Here is a 24,373-nt window from a genome sequence, read left to right on the forward strand (position 1 = left end):
CTCATAGTAGAGGCGCTGCAAGCAGCCATCTCCTCCCGTGCGGCACCACGAGCAACCACCTCTTCCGTCATCGAGAAGCCTTCTTGGCATGTGTGCTGGATATTTTCGTGCAGATCGTGCTTCTCGCCTAAGGATCACACCCGCACATCTCACTCACATAAATCGCTCACATGTCATGTAGTTAAATAAACTATTCGTGATCATTACTGAGCTGTCGTTGTATGGGGAGAAAGCTTGAAATTTGAAGGACTCTCCGTGCACCTCTGGGTCAGCTGCATAGCGGGCTCTTGTTGGTTGGTTTGTAGCTATGGGGCGACTCCTATTAGCCGGTCTACCATGTCGGTCGCGGTCAATTTTAGAACATATCACAACCATCTATCCCACCCATATAATGTACACTTAGTGGTGAGACATATGCCTATGTTGATTACTGGAAGAAAATAAAAACATGCGCAAATCCAGCTGCCAGTATTTGAAAAGAAAATGTCACCTCCATTATCCAATAATCCACTCAAAACGCCATTTACTGGTTGATTTTAGCATTCAAATTTGGTAGACAACAAGTATTCAGCACACTGTAATCACAAAGTGATACAATGCACAGAACTGAGTAGGGTTATGCATTGCCCTTACCTTTTCGTTTGATAATCATAACAACCTTCTCAACTTGATGTGCATTGTCCATAGCATGCCCGATCAAGTGCCATAAGTCAATGTATTGATGATCTAGCCTCGCAGCTCAACCTACTTCCTTTTTAATAAGTGCAGGATTTAGCTTGAAAGTCAATTAAGGTTTCATAACTATGATTCATATTGCACTTCATAATTCAAAATTTCAAATCTAGCTCACTACAAGCAATGAGATAGTGATCCTACATCTATGTCAGGTAGGACTTTAAGCATGTAAGAAGTTGCAACATATATCCTTGTGCTTATGTTCATTAGCACAACTACCATTTTATATGTGACATAGCTACGTTTTGGCAATTAGACAGAGATTTTTAAACAAATCCAATTTTCTCTGAGTAGTTATTTTATTTCTTGTCGATCATTTTCAAAATTATTCTCTCTCATATGTTAACCTCATTCAATACATTACATATTGCTAAAATTGATCGCCAAGCATTGTCCATGCACTTTGTCATGTCATTTCACTCTGCATGATTCCTACCACAAAATTAAGATGATTGCAAAAGAAAAAAAAATAATGTTATAAAGAAACAGTGCATGTTTAATTGTTCATGAATTTCTATGGCAAGCAAGGCATGGAGGTTGGTGATGGAGACAATTACTACAATTTCTGGTTGTCGGTGGAAATTAAAGTAGATGCTTCAGAACAAAGAATCTTTCTTGGTGCCAATAAGAAGTTAGATGTGTTGAAGAACATGAGAGTTAATCTTTCTTGGGGTCCATAAGATGCCAATGTACAACGGTCAAACAGTGAAACGATGAGCATGAAAGCATAGAGATACTTTGATTAAGTTTAAGAATGACTACTACAATAATACATAAATCTCATATAAAATATTACATCAAAGGTGTGCAGCTCTCTCACTAGATTGTCACATTCTATTTATCACATTCTAGATTGTCAATTATGAATTCAATTGAGTAGTTGTTCATCATTTCTATAATGTTTTTTGTGTAATCTCTATGCTGAATTAGCACCCGCCGGAAGGTAGCAAATCAAAAACATTCAAGGCTCGTTTGGCAGTGCTTTTATTTTCTATCATAGTGTTGATACTTCGATGGAGAAAGAAAAATATACTGAAACAGATGAGCTACATGATAAAACTAGTATATTTTCCTAATCTGTTTGCAAAATCTTCATAGAGTTTGAAAGCAAAGACTTATTGGTTTTAACATCAAGTGAAAATAGAAGGAAAAGGTAGATGAAGCTATGTTCAAATGCTCTCTATCACATTAATTCTCATGTGGTATTTGCCTAATTTGCAAAGAAACCAAAACTCATCTATTCCAACAAAACATAACCTCCCAAAAAAAATCTTATTCCAAAAAGAACACCAGAATTAAGAACATCCATCATCAAAATCATAAAAAATTAGAGCCATTTTTAAGCCAATCAAACAAAAAAAACTATATCCTACACGATGTACCACACAACCGCACACGACACCAATAACAACTACTTATTTTTATAATAGTGTGTCGAGATAAGTATATAATTAATTAAGTTTATTAGCAATTAGTGATTATGATGGAGAGATTGTACGGCCATGTATAATTTTTTTGTCAAATTATAAACTTTACGGTTCCGAACATCTGCTTTATTACCTATTTTCTTTCAATTGTTTATTATACAGAAATGAACCAAAATAAATATGTTGGGGGAAAAACCCCAAGTCATACCGTCACGGAGGCGCTCGGCCAATGGGCGCCGGCCAGAAAGGCGCTCGGCCAAAGAGTGCCAACCAGAAAGGCGCTCGACCGAAGAGTGCCGACCAGCAGGGTGCTCGGCTAGAGAGCACCGACCAGAGAGAGCGCCAAGAAGAGGCGCCCAGCCAAAATAACCAAGTAGGGATGCTCGGCCAGAAAGGCGCTCGACCGAAGAGTGCCGATCAGCAGAGTGCCCGGCTAGAGAACGCCGACCAGAGAAAGCGCTTGCCTAAAGAGCGCCGACCAGGAAACCAACCAAAGAGCGCAAGTAAAGACGCTCGCCCAAAGGGCGCCGAGCAGAAGTACTATGAAGCAACCCCGCCACAGGGCGCCCCATTGGGCGACCAGCTCGGCTCGGCACCCCTGCCGAGCCGATTGTCTTGGACCAAATGTTCAACTTCCGCCTAACCCTCTAAGCCTCCTGTCACCTCCCAGGTAACAAAAATCCTCCTATAAAAGGAAACCTGGAGGGGAAAAGGGAGAGGGGACCAAAAAGAGGACCAAAAAGAGGAGGAAAAACCCGAAGCTGGAGAGAACCCTCCTAGACCGGGTGGAGAGAAGTAAACAACACAGACAATTGAGGAAACTGATCCTCTTGATCTTATCCAAATATTCTCTCTGTCTTTCCACATACTCTCTTTACTGCTCTCTCCACATATTTGCCCCCTCTGACTTAAGCATCGGAGGGCCGGCGCCGGGGAGCCCGGCCACCGGTTTTCTTACAGGACTTGCACCCCTCCAGGAGGACGCCACCCGCCGGCACGCCATCGACCACCGCTCCTACGGCGGACTTGCACCCCTCCAGGAGGACGCCACCCCGCCGGCACGCCATCGACCACCGCTCCTACGGCGGACTTGCACCCCTCCAGGAGGACGCCACCAGCCGGCGCACGGTCATCCACTGTCCCTGCGGCGGAGCCCCTCCTTCCTCTGGCTTCGTGGCGGCCCCCGGGTCCAATTTCCAGCAACAAAATACATCAGGACTTTTGGCACTAGACATCATTTCATTAAGAGAGGCCAACTATGCTACGGACTGGATAGCTTTCTATACAGCCTATTATTTTGAAAGTGTTATCTGAAATAAAAACGGCTCTATTCTATTTTTTTGGTATTTTTTTTATAAACTATATTCATATCCGTTATGTATAAATAGCTCATGTATAAATAGCCATGAATCATAACCATTTATTTATGTGATTATGCTTATAAAACTAGGATTTATAGGAACGGCGGCTGACGGTGTGCACGGTCACATGGCAAACGCCGCGTTGGATATTATTTCTCCTTCCAACGCTGGAACGATAAAAGCAAGCCCAATCGCTGGCTGCGAGCTCCACAAAGTTCCCCAACAACCTCTTCCAACTGTTCAATGACGCGGCGTTCTCTCCAACACGTGCACGGCAAGGTAAGCAAAGGTGCCTCGACCCAATGTCATTCTCGTAAATAACTCCATCGAAAGCGCCAATCATTAGCTACCCGAGAAAATATCTAGGGAGGGGGAATCTCTGGAACCTTCCCCACCTCCTAAAACCAGCAACTTGGCCCAAGGAATCCCCGGTGACCCCAGAAGATATTTTTTTCCTTCGAGCCCAGAAATAAAAACAGAAGAAAATAATTGGCTTTCGAGAACTCCCTTCTCCTCCTATAAATCCAATTCCCCAACCCTCCCCCATTTATTTTTTGGACGGTCTCCTCTCTCTATCCTCTCCCTCCGTCTCTAACTGATCTGCGACCGTCCATGCGATAGATCTCCGGCGATGGACGGCGATGGGGCCGGATCCGACGGCTCCTGTTACTACTCCCTCCTCGGGATTCGGCGGAACGCCTCCTCCTCCGATATCCGCACCGCTTATCGCAAGCAAGCCCTGGTAAATCCTCCTTCCGCCTTTCTCTTCCGTTCTTTTTTCATAAAGTATTTTTGCTAATTTTGCCTTTTTTTCCCTTTAAGAAATGGCATCCGGACCGGTGGGCGAAGGACCCGACCGCGATGGGGGAAGCGAAGCGGCGATTCCAGCGGATCCAGGAGGCCTACTCCGGTAAGTGTATTCCTCGTACCGTACCTCACCATGACGTTTTCCTTTTTGTTAACGGACGTCCGCTGACGGCGTTTTCGGGGGGCCGCGATCTGGTGTTCCTGCAGTTCTCTCCGACCAGGGCAAGCGCGCCATTTACGACGCCGGCCTCTACGACCCCCTCGAGGAGGACGACCAGGTCTGGTGCTCCCCGCCTCTATGAAAATTCTAAATTAATTGTACCTACTACTCCGTCGATTTACTCGGGTTGTTCAATTGGACGGCCAGGATTTCACTGATTTCATGCAAGAAATGCTGGCGATGATGGATAGCGTGAAAGCGGAGGTAAGCCGCCCTAGTCGCTGCTGTAACCACTCATCAAATTATTCTTCAATAATTCATACTTCCCGCATATGAGATATCTATGCGTGTGTCCGATCCGCCGTCCGCGGATCCGCGAAACCAGATCAGCCGTCCATCCAGTTCTGCCGTCCGGTATTGGTGAGGGCAACGTTGAACGCGGATCTAGGTCCCCGTGCGGGCACCGTTAGTTCCATCTTGGAGATGCCGAAAATGCCCTTTCGAGGGGTATGGTGGGAATGAAATATAAACATCGAGGCTGATTTGTTGCTTTAATTTTTTTGTTATTTTTGGTGGATAAAATGGGAAGAAGCCGGATAGCTTGGAGGACCTGCAGAAGATGCTGGCGGACATAGTGAACGGCGACGGTCGGGCCACCGGGTTCGGCTCGGCCCACCACAGCGACGCGAGCCGAGGGGCGTCCGATGCCTCGAAGAGGACGCGTGTCGCGCCTCGCACTGCGATGCGTCGGTGATCGTTCTTTGGGTCTGATGACTCTGACCTTGTGTACTTGAATGGAATTAACATTGTATGGTCCATTTAAATTTAATTTACAGCCTCCAGTCTTATTCGTGTCTCGAGTGTTAATTGGACAATTCTGGAACGTCTGATCGCAATCTCTGGAAATTCTAATAAGTCCCATGTTTTTAATATTTATACTTGCAAATATGATTTGGTCGTTTTCGTCCCTAATAAGTCTCTGGATCATCGTGGGAGGAATGGGTCCATTGGGTAAATGGTCGACAGCTCAGCAATGGGGGGGAAAGGCAGGCTTTTTGGTTCGGATGCATTGCGGTGGAATCCGGGTGCTCATGGTGTAATGTAAACTTGTGTGGAAGTTGGAGTTTTTGTGGTCCCATTTTGCAACCGGCGAGAAGTCGTGGCTATGGAAAATGGATCGGACGTAAGTGAATATGCCTTTTGTTACATATATAAGCCTGATAACTTTTATATTATATATAAAAGAAATTGCTATTGGAGTTGTTATTATTAGGTACGATCAAATGAATTAAGGGCATATTTGGTGGAAAATTAGGCTCTGAAATGAGAATAGAAGGGGGTGATTCTCATATCTGGTCAAATGCATCCTAGGTGTCAAGATTGTGGTGCATCGTTCCAAAGCTTTGTGGGCTTAGTTACTTAAATTCATCTGGGTACTTGATATGTTAATTACCGAGACATGATGTACAAGTGACAAAAAGGTAATTATTCTGTTATAATTATGGCACAATTATAACACAATTTTAGGCTGTTACAACATGATTACAGACGGTTATAATACAACCTTAGGCTGTCAGCACACGGCCTTTAGAAAATTTTATATTCCTTAACTATAAAGAAATCTAAAGATTTTCTATAAAAGGTAAGCCATTAATCGTAGCTAAATAAGATTTTGTCTCTTTAATTTCTCTTTTACCCCTACTCAAACATCTTTTTTGACTGGAGCATCGATGGTCCGGCCAGAACAAAACTTTGGCGAGTTTTCAAATCTTGTTTGGTATCTTGCAAATCGATGGAAGGAGCTCATGTCAGTGAAGCCATTGCATTTTATTTTATTGTATTTTTCTTTTTTAAATTGATTGACTATCTTTTACTAAAAGGACTTTGGGTTTATTTATAGCTCAGAAATGCAAATCACTAGAGATTGCATTTTAATAGCTAGGGTCACGTTGTAACTGTAGGGGATCCGGCTATAACTGCTTCAGATCACATTGTAATGGCCTAAGATCATGCCATAAATATAGCAAAATATGCTATAACTATCTAGACGAGTTGGTGCCGGTTGTGCTCACGCCTCTGGCTATGGTTCGAGGTGAGAGAATCTTGGTCGGCTTGATGTCAAGCCGAGTAGTTCTCCGAACGAGCTAGGGAATTCGACATTAGAGATCAATTGCTTCTACTCTTCTAAGCTTGACCATCTAGTTGGTGGAGATTGGCACAGTCTGATTGTGTTGAGGAGGTGTTTAGGTTGCCATGTCGACTATGTCTTAGTCGAATTTGATAGTGCCACATCACCATACTTATTTAATGCCCGATGAGGGCCACATGTCGGCTTTGTTTTTTGTAATCTTAGGTTTAGTGTACATATTTTTAAGTTTCTTTTTATTTTGGAAAAGCACCTCGCCGAGGGCGGGTGGTGGTACCTGACCTCAAGAAAAAGCGTTAGGTTTTGAGCTGATAAATACTTTATCAGGCCATGGTCTACTTTGGCCTGTTTGGGGGCTTCTGACCAGCAAGCCCAACAGGATGCACTTATTGGAGCACCAGAAGGAGCAAATTATCAAGACTATGGGCCGACTGAGATCCTGAGTCTCAAGCAGCTCTTGTTCGTCGAGAATCTAGCCCGAGCTGGTTTCAACGACTTTGGGTCTTCGAGTGAACCACTATCAATTTAGTTTTATAACTTTATTTAGCTTCAAAAATTAGTTTGAAATGTCTTACTAAGCTAATTTCTGTTGCAAAGGTAGAGATGACTCCGCGGAGGAAGAGTTTGATGAAGGCCACCAGAGAGGCCACGAGGAAGGTGGTGGAAGGCACTTTGGTTGAGCCTTCCTCCAAAAGACCGCAACCTCCTTTGCCTCAAGAGGAATAACGTTCCGTGCAGCATCCTGCTTAGTCGCGATATGTCCAATTTCAGCTAACTTGTGAGGACAGCATGCCGGTCCTCCGATGCCGATCTCGTCCGTCGACCGAGAGGTGAGCTTTAAGCTCCACAACAGAGGGCTTTAGGAGGGCAGGTTGCTAGGTCTAGGGCTCAGCCGCCCCATCTTTCTTCTCCTTATGCTTCCAAGTTAATTACCATCCATCTTTGTGATGTCCTAGCTCTTTGATCACTATGACAACTGCAAGAATTGCGGCTTTTGATTAGATGAGGGAACACAATCAGCCATTCTTTCTTTAATGTAGATTACATCTGCTAATATCTAATGTGAGACAAGTACAGAATAGTTATTTTTTGAGTAGTTGCTGGAAATTAGACCCGGGAACGACCGTCGGCTGAGAAGGAGGAGCTCCGGCATGAAATGGCGGGTGGTGGTCCGTCGGCGGGCAGCGTTTTCCGGAGAACCTGCAAAAAGCCGGTAGCCGGGATTTCCGACACCGGCCCTCCGATACTTAAGTCAGAGGGTCCTTAATTTTGGAGAAGGAGAAGGACTGTATGTAGAAGTCTGAAGCTCTCCCTTGGAAAGAAGAAGCCCCCTTTTAGAGGGAGAAGCTCCTCTTTTATAGGAGGAGTGCCGGGATTACCTGTCATGTGATTGGGTGAATTAATGGGTTACCGTCATGATTGCGCGTGATCATTTGAATTAATGAGTTGTCGTGGAAGGCCTGAGATTTTGGGCTGGCTGGAGGTCCGTGGAGATCGTGCACATTTAATTGTTAACAGTCGTAGCAGGGCATGGTCCCTAGTTGATATGCTGTGGCGTGGCCAGCAAGCAAAGCACGGTACGGTGAGACTGCTGCAGGGCGTGGCCGCAGCATGTGGACGACGAGCTCGGTCTTCTGAGCTCGGCCTGCATGAAGTCGGCTCGGCCTGCATGAGCTCGGCTCGGCCTTCTCAGCTCGGTCTGCATGAGCTCGGCTCGGTCTTCTGAGCTCGGCTCGGCCTGCATGAGCTCGGCTTGCTGTCGGATTTGGGTGCTTTAATTGTATTTGTGGGGTGGTCCATTTTTTCCTCCAACACTAGCCCCCGACTTTCGAGTTCGAGCTGCTTTTTGGCTCGAGCGAGGAAAGTAGTTGATGCCGCACAAATGCGGAAAAAGAGGAGAAGAAGGAAGAACAAGAGAGGAAGAAGGAAGAAGAGGTTCTAGAGACACAGGAAGAAGAGAAGGGGAGGAGGAGGAGGAAGAATAAGATCTGGGGAAAAAGAAATTCTTAATCATTCATTAAACCCTAATCATGAAAATAGTTCCCTATATATAGGGCCCAAATACACAACTTGCATAAACCCCCCTTACACAGAAATAAATCCTAATGAACCCACAAATAACACAAATAAGCCCTAAAATGCAAATAAGCCCCGAAATAAAATAAACCACAAATAAACCCTAGAATGCAAATAAGCCCAAAAATAAAATAATAAAATAAATATGCAAATAAACGGGTCTGGCTCAATCCGGGGGCTCAGGATCATCTGGATGAAGGGCTCTGATGTCCCCATCAACTCCTCCCGGGTGAAAAAAACTCGACCCCGTCGAGTACAGGTCTGGCCGGCTGTCGTACTGCTCCAGAAGATCGGGGTCAATGCGCTGCAACTGTGCTTTGGAAATCCACGTCACATCAGACTTTGGTCGACCTTTCCACCGAACAAGGTAACGTTGGTAACCACCGTTCCTGCTTGAAATAACCTGCTCATCCAATATATGTTCTATTTGTTCTCTGCGTGCATGAAATTTGGGAGGTGGTGGCTCAACAGCAGGTAATAGGGCAGGGTGTCCAACATGGGCAGGTACATCAATAAAGGGGTCAGAAGGCAGGAATATTATCTTTTTGTATGGGACTAAATCTTCAATATTAAATGTCGCACTAATCCCATAGTCATCAGGAAGATCCACAACATATGCATTCGAACAGGTTTTCTTTAAGATTTTGAACTGTTCTGCACTACAAATTTGCAATTTCTTAAACGTTTCCGAAGAAAGTCGTTCAAACCTAATTCTTATCATGATGTAATCTCTTTCACTTAACTCATTATAACGTCTGTGTAAATCAACAAAGGATTTATATTTTAAGTTATTAAAGTGACTACAATTGCTGATTTCTCGATGCAATGAATGTGGATGTGATACAATTGATTGTGCAGACTCAAAGACTCTATACTGATGAGACATGAAAAACAGGTCTATGGGTTGCCTAGGTTTGTAATCATGCACTACTTCGAATGGACTCATACCTATGGACTTGTTAACCGAACTATTACATACAAACTCAACTGTCGGTAACATTAAATTCCAGGTCCTAGCATATGCATTCGGTCTGAGCCTATGATGTAGAAGGTTGGGCAGAGATGCTCCGGGAACTAGATCGATTGCGCGTTGGATATCATGCATTGGAGAAAGTGCATCCGGAAGATCATCAGGGAGTGCATCATGAAACTCCTCTAGAAGGGAAACTACTACCGGGGAATGTTCAAGGTTGGACTCCGCATGGGTAACTTTAGCTACAAGTGCCAATTCAGATGATTGGCTCTCAATATCTGTCACTACCTCTTCCACAGTTGTGATGTGAAGTGGCTTGGTTGTACTTAGATCACTAGTCTCCCTTTGGGAATCATTTTGGACAAAGTCTAATTCTGTAGGTTCGTCTTCAAAGTCTTCTTCATAGTCTTCTATATTTGGTTCATAGACTTCTTCGACATATTCGGCCTCTTGGTTCCTAACTTCTGGTTCAGTAATCGGGTAGGTCTTAGTGGAACATTGGGGCGCTATATGGCCGAATTGTTGACACCTAGAGTATTGAGTTTGGTGCCTAGGAGAGTGGGGAAGGACTACAGGTGGTGCGACCAAACCGATTTTAGTTTGGGCTGTAACAGGGGTTGGCGATTTAGGGGTCCTAGAATTTTGCACGAGCTCACGGATCTCTTGTTGGAATTCCTTGTATCCAGCCCGCATGGCAATGATCTGTTCTAAGAGAGACCTCAAAATGTCGGAATTCATGGTAGCTACAGGGGTTTTAGGTTGATTGAGATAGTGCTCCATATCACTACAGGTTGGCTTGCACTGATGACACTGGGTGATGATGTGAAATGTAGTGTTACTAATGAAACCCTTATAAGTATGATGCAGGACCAGATTTGATGCAGGACAACCTACTAATGCAATCTATTATGATTTCAGAAATCAACAAGTTTTCACAAAATAACTTAAAATTTAAATGTTGCTGATTTTTTACTTCGGTTATTCAGAATTAAGGATTAAGATTATTCAATTTAAGAAATTAGATTGCAATCAAGTAGTACAGTTGTTCTGATCCTAAAGTAATCTGATCGGATAATGTTGAGAAACGTTCTGTTACTAGGGTGTGCTAATTTAATGTTAAGATTTAAAGGGTAATGGGATGGGTTCGGAAGTGAAAGGTTTAATGTTCTGAATTTTGACAACAATATAAATTTTCAAGAATATGGCTATCATGCAAGAGAACTAGAACATAATTAAATGAACAAGCTAGAAAAAGTAGAAACCTATCACCTGTCGTGAAGTAGTCGACCAAAATCGTGTGCTTGTGGACTGGGGCGACGATCAGGGGCACGAATGCAGCTGGTAGGCTCTTCAATTGGCGGACCGAATTTGACTTCAGCAATTTGCAGACTTGAATAATTCTAATTAGTAGGCCTATACTCAGCGGCTCTGAAAAGGAGTGGCGTGCTTGGCGACAGTGGCCCGATTGCGAAGAAAAGGGTGGTTTCCAGGCTGGGTTTGATGGGGAGGAATGGGCCGAATACTGTTTTGTGATGGCCTGATGAAGGGGGTGGGGTGGATTATGCTTATGGTGGTGGCGCGGACCTGAGACTTGTTGGCCCGAAGGTTGAGGAAGGGGCGGGCGAGTGTGAGGGTGTGGGGCCTGATGAAACCCCTGTGGAGTCGGCCCGTGGGAGTTTGAAGGGAAGAGGGGTTTTGATCGGAGAAGAAGGGAGGGGAAAGGGGAGCGGGGCGGGGGCGGCGGAAGTGGGGGAGGAGAGGGACAAAGGGAGCCGGACGCGGGTTGGGGCGAGAGCGGGAGCAGCGAGGCAGCGGAGCAGAGGCAGGGAGATGGATCTTGGCGCCGAGAAAGAGGCACAGAGGTGGGGCGGCTCGGTGGTTCGATGGCGGCGTGCTCGGAGGGCACGAAGAAGTGCTGCGGGCGGTCTGCTTGGGGAAGGCGGCGTTCGGAGGGAAAGCTCGGCGGAGGGCCCGGCGGAGGCGGCGCTAAAGCGGTGGAACGGCGACGGCGGTCGCGGCAAGGACGGGCGGAGCTGCGGGCGGCCGCGGTGACGAAGGCGGACGAAGGCGGTGGCAAGGCGGCAAGGCGGCGAGGCGGGCGGCGACGACGGACGAAGGCGGTGGCGAGGGTGCTCACGGTGAGGAAGATGAACAGGTACCCTTTTTTTTTTCTTTTTTTTCTTTTTTTTTTCCTCTTTTTTTTTTCTTTTTTTTCTTTTTTTTTTCTTTTTTTTTACTTTTTTTTTTAACTCAGACCCGTTAGGATTCGGGTTAACGGGTTTGACCCGATCCGATACCCTTTACGGACCCGTCACGTGTGGGTCACGTGAAACTTTTTTTTTTTTTTTTTTTTTGATTTGTTGGAGCCGGACTCGGGCTAGCGGGTAATGGGCTAATGGGTTTGGCTCTTACCCGTGAACGCCGGTCTTCTTCAACCTCCCGACGGATTCGGGAGGGCGTGCCGCGCTTCGCGGCGGCGCTTGCGGGCGGAGCGGAGATCTCGGCCGCGGCTCTGCGGCGACGGGGGCGGCCGACCTCGGGTAGGCGGTCACAGGCGCGGACGGCAACCGGTCACGAGCTCCGGCTGGTGGCGGTGGCGGACTTTTGGCGACAGATGGCGGCGGTGGTGCAGAAGATGAGGCGGAGCGCGGCGGGCGGCGGCGTCGACTGGGACGTCGGCGAAGGCGGTCGTGGAAGAGAGCGGCGGCACGAGCAGGTTGCACAAGAGCTCGGGTGACGTCTGGAGCTCGGGTGAGGTCTGGCGGTGGCGCAGGCGGAGGATGGAGGCGGTGCGGCTTGACGGTGGGAAGGGGTTTTCCTTTCTCCTCTGGTTTGAACCGAGAGAGAAAGAGAGAGATTCCTTTTTTTTTTTTTTTTTCCTCTCGGTTTGGAAGAAGTAGCCGGGAGATGGATCGGGGCTTTGGCAGCAGGGGCAAAACCAGCCTTGCTCTGATACCAAGTTGATGCCGCACAAATGCGGAAAAAGAGGAGAAGAAGGAAGAACAAGAGAGGAAGAAGGAAGAAGAGGTTCTAGAGACACAGGAAGAAGAGAAGGGGAGGAGGAGGAGGAAGAATAAGATCTGGGGAAAAAGAAATTCTTAATCATTCATTAAACCCTAATCATGAAAATAGTTTCCTATATATAGGGCCCAAATACACAACTTGCATAAACCCCCCTTACACAGAAATAAATCCTAATGAACCCACAAATAACACAAATAAGCCCTAAAATGCAAATAAGCCCAGAAATAAAATAAACCACAAATAAACCCTAGAATGCAAATAAGCCCAAAAATAAAATAATAAAATAAATATGCAAATAAACGGGTCTGGCTCAATCCGGGGGCTCAGGATCATCTGGATGAAGGGCTCTGATGTCCCCATCAGTAGTCAAGTCGTCGATCATCCTGTAATATAGCCAAATATCTATGAATATGTACGTGCCAAGTAGGATGTACCTCTAATGCAGTTGGAGTTAAGTGCTTCAGGTCGACTCAGCGGCCTTCCTTGGCTTGTGGTCGATTTAGTAGGGTGCCCCCACTCAGATCGGGGCGTGTTGTCGTAGGAGGCGTCGAATGTCATCGGATGCCTCGGAAGTCCGCGTAGGTACTACCCCGTCGCCTTCGTCGTGCGCCACGGGGGTCCGCCTAGGTACTACCTCGTCGTTGAATGCCTCGGAGGTCCGCGTAGGTACTACCCCGTCGTCGTCGTGCGCCACGGGCGTCCGCGTACGTACTACCCCATTGTCGTCGTCGTCGTCGGGCGCCATGGGGTCCGCGTAGGTACTACCCCGTCGTCATCGTGCGCCATGGGGGTCCGCGTAGGTACAACTCCGTTGTCGTCGTCGGGCGCCAAGGGGGTCCGCGTAGGTACTACCCCGTCGTCGTCGTGCGCCACGAGGGTCTGCATAGGTACTACCCCGTTGTCATCGTCGGGTGCCACGAGGGTCCGCGTAGGTACTATCCCGTCGTCGTCGTGCACCACGGGGGTCCGCGTAGGTACTATCCCGTCGTCGTCGTGCACTACGGGGGTCCGCGTAGGTACTACCCTATTATTGAATGTCTTTCCGAGGCCGAGGAAGTTTGGGCACACTGTCGACTCAGCAGGGCATCTTGACCTTAGTCGGGGGATCGAGCATGAGGTCGAGGGAGCTTGGGCTCACTACCGACTCAGCGGGGCATCCCGATCTTAGTCGGAGGATCGAGCACGAGGTTGAGGGAGCTTGGGCTCACTGTCGACTCAGCAGGGCATCCCGACCTTAGTCGAAGGATCGAGCACGAGGTCGAGGGAGCTTGGGCTCGCTGTCGACCTGGTGACGCTTCCCGAGATCGAGGGAGCTTGGGCTCACTGTCGACTTAGCGGAGCATTCCGAGCTTGGTTGGGGTCTTTGATGGAGATGGAGACCGGAGATGACCTTGTCTGTTGGCGATCGTGCCTTCCCACCTGGAGTGGGGCGACGTTGGAGATAGAGATACCCGTAGGTCGTCTTTTGCATTCTCCAACCTGTAGATAGGTGAAATATTAAAATTATTTAAAGCCAAAGTGACATCCTATACCTTTTGGAGACATTTTGATGGCTCCCGAACTTCAAAGTCCCTCTAGATTTGGCTTAGCACCAGGTTTTTTTGGCTCGAATTTCCGGGGAGGTGTTCTACGCTCGGGCTTCGGAGCTCGGTAGCCTTCTGAGCTCAGCCTTCTGTACTCGGCCTTCTATGCTCGGCCTTTTGTGCTCGGCAGCCTTCTGAGCTCGAACTTCTGACCTCGACAGCCTTCTGAGCTCGGCTCGGCCTGCATGAGCTCGGCGGGGGCTTCGGTGATGGCGACGCTCTAAAGGAGAGCAACATCGCGGGCGCCGTCCTTAGGACTTACACCCATGAGGAGGGAGTACATGCTGATCTCTTACTTGCTGCCGAAAGATAGAAGAGTTTGAAGGGCAATAGGATTTAATAAGACTGTACCCTTTGCCACAGAGGCTTACAATCCTATTTTAAAGCTCCATAACTCTCCTCCTCCAGACCTCAGCTTTTATTTTTCTTCCCCTCCAACTCGTTGGCGTGAGACTCGGACTGCTACTTCTCACTGGTTCCCCCACGTCCCACGTCGTTGCAGCGGGAGCCGTGCCTGATTTGAGATGGCTCGGATGAAAGTTTTTCATACACTTGACGTGAACCCGTGGAGGCAGCACAAGAGGGGTTTCCACTTGTTACAGGCTTTGGATTGCAATGGCTAGCGCTTGGACTTGCTGCACCAACGCGTCGAACTGCTCGTGTTGGATTTGTGGAACTTGATCTATCGGAGGTCTTGGTAGTGAATTCTGGACTGAGCATCCGGGACTTGGAGCATAATGCCGAGAGGCATTACAGACTCCTATGCTCCTTAGTTTCATGGTCGCAACTCGGTCCCTTCCTCTAGCGCCAACTGTTGCTGAAAATTGGACCCGGGGGCGACCGTCGGCTGAGAAGCAGGAGTTCCTGCGTGAGATGGCGCGTGGTGGTCCGTCGGCGGGCGGCGTCCTCCGGGGGACCAGCAAAAAGCCAGTGGCCGGAGTTTCCAACGCCGGCCCTCCGATGCTTAAGTCAGAGGGGGGCTTAATTTTGGAGAAGGAGAGGGACTGTATGTAGAAGTCCGAAGCCGTCCGTTGGGAGGAAGAGACCCCCTTTTAGAGGGAGAAGCTCCTCTTTTATAGGAGGAGTGCCAGAATTACATGTGATGCGACTGGGCGAATTAATGGGTTACCGTCATGATTGCGCGTGATCGTTTGAATTAATGAGTTGTCGTGGAAGGCCTGAGATTTTGGGCTGGCTGGAAGTTCGTGGATATCGTGCGCATTTAATTGTTGACAGTCGTAGCAGGGTATGGTCCCTGGTTGATATGTCGTGGCGTGGCCAGCAAGCAAAGCACGGTACGGTGAGACTGTTGCAGGGCATGGCCGCAGCATGTGGACAACGAGCTCGGTCTGCTGAGCTCGGCCTGCATGAGCTCGACTCGGCCTGCATGAGCTCGGCTCGGTCTTCTGAACTCGGCTTGCATGAGCTCGGTTCGGTCTTCTGAGCTCGGCTCAGCCTCCATGAGCTCGGCTCGGTCTGCATGAGCTCGGCTCGGTCTGCATTAGCTCAGCTTGCTGTCGGATTTGGGTGTTTTAATTGTATTTGTAGGGTGGTCCATTTTTTCCTCCAACAATAACAATTATTACTGCGGCACTTGATGGCAAATTGATTAATAGGATTGCAAAGTGAAGTGTGTCTGCGAAGCAAAGAAACGAAGAATCCCACTGTGTCTATAAATGAATTATACCCTAAAATTTTCACTAGTGACCACTCTTTCCCCGCCCTTTCAGCGAGGTACCCTTTTTTTTTGGGTAGATTCAGCTGGGTGCCATCGCTTCAGCTTTTTTTTGACCTTAGAAAGCGATTGGTATTCCATCCTGCTCTTTTCTTACTCTCTCGTACGAGTCCATGCATGTCATATCTCTAATTCTCCAATCAAAACATGGTCACTATTTCATAATTCGAAAGACTGCAACCAAGCTTTAGAAGCCGAATTCTATCGTCTTTGAGGTGGCATTAAAACACACTTATGCTTGGTTTGAAGAAACTTTGGTTGTCTTGTTGCGTTAGGTTGAGATGATGCCAATCGCATTAAGGACCGTGGGGTTGCCAAGGTGGTATTTCGTTCAACCACAAGTGATCTGATGGTGCAAGGAAGGTTGCTATCATCCACAAAGGTGGGATTTCGGCGCCCAGAGTCCGTCGCCCAGAGTCCAGTATACGAGAAATGGAGCAAATGAATGGGTCGATACTACAGACCCTGACACTAAAGGCAGCGAAGAGGTCATTAGGACCACCGAGATAATAGCACGGTGGGAATAGAGCTTTGATTCCACCGGAGTGGTCAAGGTTCGAAACTCGATTAAATGTGAGAACTGGATGCCGCCCGCTTGGTTTGCCCGGTAGAGTTGCTATCTGGTCTGCCGAATGCTTAGGTGGTACTGGTGGAACGTACTCACACGTGGGTTTTCCACGAGTAGAAAAGGATATGAGTAAAATTTGTCTACCTGCATCAAAAATTTTCCAGCGGCGGAGGGGGCAGTGGGAGCTGCTCACCCCCCTCTTCCCTTTTGTTTACCAAAAAAAGAAAAAAAAGGCCATTAGGGTTTCTCCTGGTTATTTTTTTTTTGTTATTCTTCCTTTAGCTCATAACCTAATGAAGAGACAAGGGCAAGCTGATTTTTGTTAGATGGGAATTTCTCTTTCTCAAAAAAAAAAATGTTCTTGGTTGGGGATTTTTTTAATTTATTTTTATAAATTAGTATACTTGTTTATTTTTATAAATAAACTACTTGGGCTTTTATGCGGTAAATTTTTGAAAGAAGAAGTGTCGGAGCACAAATGAGCGTGTATTTCATCCAACATTAGTTATATGCTAGGTATATCTGGCGTATCTATCCAAGACCATGTAATCTAAGAAATAACTTTTAATTAGCTTTCTTCAAGTGAGATTTTGGATGGTTATAGATGCTATTAAAATAGATCTAGTCCATAATATTTTCAATGGACTGATGACTTTGAAATTCGCGTTCAATGGATGAGTATTGATTAGCAACAAAATTTTCAACATTTGTTTTGCCACTGCGGTTGTTGATTGAATAAAACTGGAGCAAGAAAACCCATCTGTGCCCCTGCTGCCGATCGACCCGCTGTCCTTGGCCAAGATTAGAGCACCCATACTAACGACTCTCTATTTTGTCGTGTGGCTCTCCGTCCTCATCGGAGCTCTTCCACGGCCCAAACCACAACCATCCTCTCGCTCGTCGTTTTCTCCTCCTCTATTAAACCAAACCCCCACCCCTTCCTCATCCAACTCCGCCCTTTGGGAAGTTCCCCCCTTACGTCCCCTTCCAAGCAACCATCCCTGTCTGGTAGGGGACGTTAAGAGTCGTAGCTAGGTAGGCTCAGAGGCCAAGCCTTAATTTCTAACCATGGAGAAGAACAGGGTCGCCCTCATCAGCCTCTCCTTAGTTCTCCTCGTCGCCGTGGTGGCAGCGGTCGCCGTCACCGTCTCCCACCTCAACAGTAGCACCTCCACCTATCGCCCCTCCGAGACCGGCCAGCCCAACACTTCCATTAAGGCCATCAAGGCCGTCTGCGAGCCGACCGACTACAAGGATGCCTGCGAGAAGACCCTCTCGTCCATGTCCCACAACACCTCCGACCCCATGGAGCTCGTCAATGTGGCCTTCAATGCCTCCATGAAGTATGTCACCGACGCCTTCGACAAGTCTGAACTCCTGAAGGATGTCTCCAAAGACCCAGCCTCCGCCGAGGCTCTCCGGACCTGCAGCGAGCTCCTCGAGTACGCCACGGACGACCTCAAGAAATCCATCGAGCAGCTCGGCAGTGTCCAGACGAACCGGTACGAACAGGCTGTCGAGGATCTCAAGGTCTGGCTCAGCGCCGCCATCACCTACCAGGACACCTGCGTCGATGGCTTCGAGGGCATCAACACCAGCGCTGCGGAGGCCATGCACCAGGCCATAAAGAACTCCACCCAGATCACCAGCAACGCCCTCGCCATGATCAACCAGTTCGACAACTTGGTCGGCTCGTTCAACATCTCGTCGCATGCCGGCCGGAAGCTGCTCTCCGGCACCAGGGCAAACGAGTTCCCGTGGTGGATGTCCGCCGCGCAGGAAAGATTCCTCCAGCCGGCACCGGCCCAGATAAAGCCCAATGTCACCGTTGCTCAGGACGGGACCGGAGATTTCAAAACCATCTCCGAGGCCCTCAAGCATGTCCCCAAGCAAAACAACGACACCTTCGTCATCTACGTTAAGGCAGGAGTGTACAAGGAGGGAGTCCTCGTTGACAAGCATATGACCCATGTGACGATGATCGGAGATGGACCGACCAAGACCAAGATCACTGGTGATGTCCATGTCATCCAAGGGAAGATCTCCACCTTCAAAACTGCTACCGTTGGTAAGCCCGCTGCCTTTAATTTCTACTAAATATTGCTGCTGACTACGGACTGAGATGGAGAATTCTAACTGCACGCGTCGTTGCAGCTGTGGCCGGGGAGTGGTTCACCGGCATGGGTCTCGGATTCGAGAACACGGCCGGGCCTCAAAACCACCAGGCGGTGGCGCTCCGGGTAAACGCCGACCGGTCGGTGTTTTACAACTGCCGGATGGACGGGTACCAAGACACGTTGTATGCCCACAGCGGGCGCCAGTTCTACCGTGACTGCACCATCACCGGCACCATCGACTTCATCTTCGGCGACTCAGCGACGATGCTCCAGAACTGCATGATCATCGTCAGGAAGCCAATGGATAACCAGCAGAACATCGTGACGGCGCACGGCCGGATAGATAGACAAGGGAATGGTGCCCTCGTCATCCAGAACTGCACCATCACTTCAGACCCTGCCTACTACCCCTCCCGGAAGAAGCTGCCGACCTACCTCGGGCGGCCGTGGAAGCCCTACTCGAGGACCCTTATCCTCCAGTCACAGCTCGACGATCTGGTCCATCCCGATGGGTGGATGCCGTGGAATGGGAACATCGGGCTCGACACATGCTTCTACGCCGAGCTCGACAACCGGGGGCCGGGGGCTAACTTGACGAAGAGGGTGACATGGCCGGGGATTAAGAAGCTCAGCTATGACGAGGCGCAGAGATTCACCGTTGAGCACTACCTCTTTGGGCAAACCTGGATCCCCAGGACCGGCGTGCCGTTCATTCCTGGGCTTTTGCCGATGGCTGAGGCCAATAGGACCCACTAAGCTGACAAATAACTATATACAGATATGAAGCTTGCCTAATGAGATGGGCATTGGGGGGAGGGAAGGAACCGTCTTGTGAGGTGTTACCAAGTGAGGACCCTGTTGGACCGAATACAGAACCTTGTAACCATATATGTTTTGCTCCTCTCCATGGTACGTAATCTTCGATGCCTCAGCAGCATGTTGTCTCTTGTCTCTCTTGCTTGTTAAAAAGATCCATGCAGATAAGCGCTTCCTTTTCACTATATGGGTCGGACTGGTATATATTAGGCATTGCACTGGGGGATCAAACCATGGCTGTGGTGACACTCTCTCATGATAGACAAAGGCTTATTTAGATTTGATGATCATATAAATGGGGATAGGGATAGATGCAGCTACATCGATTATTAGGTTGGTTTTCTGTGAATTGCCTAACGGTATAACGGACAAAGATTTAATTAAGAAGGTTGTCGAATTTGATATTGCATGCCATAATTCCCTTTTTGCTATGAAAAAGGAAAAATAAAAACAAGAAGAAATTAATTTTAAAAAAGGAATGATGTATAAGAGGCACAATATCGGAGTGTCCTATATATGCGTGTTCAGAAGACATTCTTACCATTAGATGCCCATGGTATCTGAAAAGAGCAACTAAGTTGGCCCATTAGATTATGATGCGATCAGAGCTAGCTAGCCATGGTAGCAGAAGGATAAAGTTAAATGCTTGTAAGAGGGAGAATGTGGTCCTTGACTCCTTCGGCATTTGTATTGTTACAGGGGCTTCAATAAAATCCATTAGGAAACCATATAGACAGGCACAAGGGTTTCAATGAGCCAACCCAGCCTAAATTGGTACGTTATGTGGATATTAAATGCCGTATATATGTAGAGCCAACCTAGTTTGATTGAGTCGATTAAGATAATTACAGCAGTACTGGATGCGCTGTCTTATATATATATATATATATATATATATATATATATATATATATATATATATATATATATATATATATATATATATATATAAAGATAGCCCGCTTCTCTAAGCAACGATAATCTGAGTCTATCTAAAACCGTCTCATAGGATGTAGGTGATTAGAAGTTTAACTCGTGAACCGTCTTGATAGTCCATAGGCCATTCCACACTCTTAACATACCAAAAGCTCAACCCCAGAGAGGTCAGAGGCGGAGCTCTCTGGCTAACGAGGCTTTCATGTTCGTGCAGTTGCTGGGTACTTTCGTCGAGCAGGTGGTGGGTAACTGAAATGATTGACCATAGTGCAGGGCCGGTGAAGTGGTCCTCCGATGGTTAGGACCGACCAAACCAGGAGAAGCATAGGGACAACCGGACGTGGTCCGATGTGGTACAGGGCATTCCCCAGTAACCGACGTGGACGAACCATTGGATCTCTGAGGAGAAGATTGAAAACCTCCAACAGTGATTTGTGGAGGTTTTGGAGCTATTAGAGGAGCGAGTCGAGGTGGCGAAGTAGGCGTTGGAGACGACGGTGGTCGTTACTTGGAGCCTCAAGCAGAGGGTCCCCGTTGAATGGATCATTCAGAATCTTATGACTTGAAAAAAGTTGGAGTACGAGGTGGAGACTTTTCCGATGGCGGAGGACCACGATGTCTTCTGGTTTCGATGTGAGGACGACCGGAACGCGACTCTAACTGGTGGGCCATGGGTGGTGGCCAGGTAACTGGTGGCGATGGAACCGTGGGCGCCAGATTTCATGGACAAGATGAAGCGGTCGGTGGTTTGGGTCCGGCTATCGTGTCTCCCACTGGAATACTGGGACGAGTTAATCATGGAGATTGCGCTGACGGAGGGCCGACCTCTAGCTCTCGATAGCTTCACCGTTCAGCTCTGGAAGCTTGGCTATGCTCGAGTCAAGATCGAGATCAATGCCTTAGAGCCGCTCAAACTAGGGATCTTAATCCAAGGGCGAGCTATAGTATTCTAGCAAAGCTTTATCTATGAGAATTTTCCGACCTTCTACTACTAATGTGGCAGAATCACCACAAAGATGAAGATTGTAGCTATCTGCTGCCGGTGTTGGCGTTGGGGGAGGAAGGACGAAGCGGGGTTTCTTCAGCTCCGATGATGGTGGAAAGGGAGGCAGTTACCCCAACGGAGGAAGAGTTAGGAATCAAGAGCAGGTCGGTGTTCGGCCTGTGGCTGGCGATGGCCAGAATTCGGCAGCCGGGGGGTTACTAGGAGCAGGGTGCAAATGAGGAAGATAGACGAGTCCACCCTCGAGTCTACCTCAGGGTCGGGCTCGTCCTAGTATAGACTGAGTTCCCTAAGGAATTGATTGAGTTCGCCGAGTTCGCCACCTGATTCTGATCAATGGTAGAAGCCGTCCAAGGTAGCTCGGCAGCGCTCGCCGGAGAATGCAGTTCTTGCCCTTGAATCGACAAATGTTGAGGTGGGAGCAAGTCAACTCAGTTCTGATCCTGAGTTGGATGCTTAGGCACGTAAGGCCTTGGGCCAAGCCCATAAGAGTGGTGATATGGGGCGGGCCAGTGGGCTAGGCAGTGTGGATACGAAGATGGCTGAGGCAAGATCTCGTGCGGCTAGCTTAAGTAGACTAGAAGCCCACCTTCAGACCGGTCTTAAGTGGGTCGTGAGGAGTCTGACCCGACTCAGGGTAGGGCTGTGACACCTCCTTTGAAGCCCCCACCTTCTGCCCCAAGGAGCGAGCCCGATCGACATCACCACCATGCTCCTCTCACTCCGACAACAGCTTCCATGGTGGGGATGCCGAGCGCCACTGAGGCCGGTATTTTTTTGAGCTCCTTAGTCGTGCATAAGTATCAAAGATCTTTTAGACAAATAATCAATGTAGGACTAATATATGCCCGCACGGGTCCTCATATACTCTTCCCATTCAAATATTGATGTCCTCGTCAAGATAAGGGTTTAAATCTATTCAAATCTAATTACAAATACCACTATCAGCCCATGGTCCGCCTTTATGAACCTATGCTGTAGTATTTCCTAGTCCACATAGGCTACGGGCCGAGTTCGCTCTGATACCATTTGTAACAATCCAAGACTTCATCTAAAAAGACTAGTCAGAAGATTTTTTTTGGGGCTCCTTAATCCTATATAAGTATCCAAAATTTTTTCGGTAAATAACCAATATGGGACCCAACATATGCCTACATGGGTCCCCATGATAAGGATGCATGACTATTGAGATTAGAAGAAACAAAATATTATTATTCTTCAGTATTCTAATTGAACAGTGAGACTTGCGTTGTGGAAGGTGGAAACACAACATCAAATCAACAATCTCTCACACATATAGACCGTCTCCAGTTCACATTGCTTATACTATGTAACACCTAAGTGGATATCATAGACAAAAAATCCAGAATTATCATGTACAGTTATTTTACATTAATAAACATAAAATCTACTATTTTTTTTCAATGCATGTTGCTCCAAATGAAGAGCAATTTTATCTCTTCTTTTAACAAATGCTCCTTGAGTTCTTCACTTTCTGTATATTAATAGTTGTAAATTGATATCCTTCCTATGATCTGCCTGCAAAATATTAGGAGCAATCACTTACATTCCTGTATGCAAGCTATTAGAAGATAGAAATATCGAAGTAATTGACTTCATACTTATATGCTCCATGCATGGCACAGCGAAAGAAGGCTAATTAATTAGTTCTTTTGATTTTGAAAAGTTTTGTTTTTTCCATCAGACATTTCTGATTTTCTTTGCATGAGTACTTTATGAGTCAATTAAGCCTGGTAATAAGGTATCAGTGGACAGCTGGGTATGGTCCATTCATGCCATAGGTTGGTCCAACTTAGGAAAATGTCTCTACATATATATATGCCTTGGAAGTCCCAAATGATTAATAATAACGACTGCCATGAGAGCTTGAGTTAATTAATATGGGTCATATGATAAACATATGCGAGCGGTAAAGGTTGAGCTGAAGCATTGTTATAAGGCTCCAAGACTAAATGACTGCCCTTTAGCCTGGATTTATTTTAGCAGGTTATTTGATAGAGCCAATTGAAAGTTGTGGATTTGAGCATTAGACTCCTCTGGCATGAGGTGCTTGAAATAGTTGCGAGGGCCGAACCTTGTAGCTATTGGACAGCAATTCAACATATCAGCAAGTCACGACTCTCTAAACTTCAAAAGCTTAAGCTATTAGAAGTATAGTTGCCATAAATTCTCTCTGTAAATTCAATAATGTAGTTAATTGATTTCTTGAGGTCATCAACCGAAGTTGATACATGAATAGTTGAATGTGAAACAAAAGGATGAAACTAAATCCTTATGTTATGGCGACTTTTAACATACAACTTAGAATTTTTGCTCCATATCCAAATCCCCCTGTATTATCTAACATATTTAGCATGCCAATGGCATCCACAAATTTTACAGCCAATCATCAAGATGCAAGAGATTGAGACAATTGAGCTTGAGAGGCTTTTGTATATATCAATGACATTAGAAAATGTATGAAATTTTAATAAATCTATTTATATATATAAAGAGTAGGCTCGAGGGCACAAAGCCATTTCCAAACGTTGTTTTCTGTACCACCAGCTGATCCCATGGAAAAGAGGGCAATGGTGCAGCTCTTGAGCAAATTGTGGCACTAAGCACCAATTCCGTCATGCCATGTGTCCAGCCAGTAATGCAGAAAAAAAAATGGTAATTGGCACAGGCTTTGTAGCATTTCTCTAATACAAAACTGAGTGAACAGTTACATGTATATTATCTTAATTGATAGAACAATACAAAACTATTGCTACTAACTGTAAATATGCTTAGAATCATAGGATGGACTTCAGAAGGTAAGTACTTTGCTATGTTCATTAATTTTTGCCGTTTATCGGGGAAGTGATATAGTGAAGGAAAAATTTGGAGTTTAGAAAACAAAA

General features: G+C 46.9%; 2 protein-coding genes across 2 annotated transcripts; both read left to right on the top strand.

Moving 5' to 3' along the window:
* Positions 1-3,954: 3,954 nt before the first annotated feature.
* Positions 3,955-5,357, top strand: LOC120105693 (chaperone protein DnaJ-like). The gene is made up of 4 exons (XM_039118368.1): positions 3,955-4,265; positions 4,346-4,433; positions 4,538-4,608; positions 4,698-5,357. The coding sequence occupies exons 1-4, from the start codon at positions 4,155-4,157 to the stop codon at positions 4,824-4,826; spliced, it is 399 nt and encodes a 132-aa protein (XP_038974296.1). The 5' UTR covers positions 3,955-4,154; the 3' UTR covers positions 4,827-5,357.
* Positions 5,358-17,535: 12,178 nt separating this feature from the next.
* LOC120105694 (putative pectinesterase/pectinesterase inhibitor 28) lies at positions 17,536-19,708 on the top strand. Its single transcript, XM_039118369.1, has 2 exons — positions 17,536-18,663; positions 18,750-19,708. Exons 1-2 carry the CDS (start codon positions 17,664-17,666, stop codon positions 19,466-19,468), a joined length of 1,719 nt encoding a protein of 572 aa, XP_038974297.1. The 5' UTR covers positions 17,536-17,663; the 3' UTR covers positions 19,469-19,708.
* The last annotated feature ends 4,665 nt before the right edge of the window (positions 19,709-24,373 follow it).

This window comes from Phoenix dactylifera, unplaced genomic scaffold (genome assembly GCF_009389715.1).
Source record: "Phoenix dactylifera cultivar Barhee BC4 unplaced genomic scaffold, palm_55x_up_171113_PBpolish2nd_filt_p 000343F, whole genome shotgun sequence".
Classification (NCBI taxonomy): Eukaryota; Viridiplantae; Streptophyta; class Magnoliopsida; order Arecales; family Arecaceae; genus Phoenix; species Phoenix dactylifera.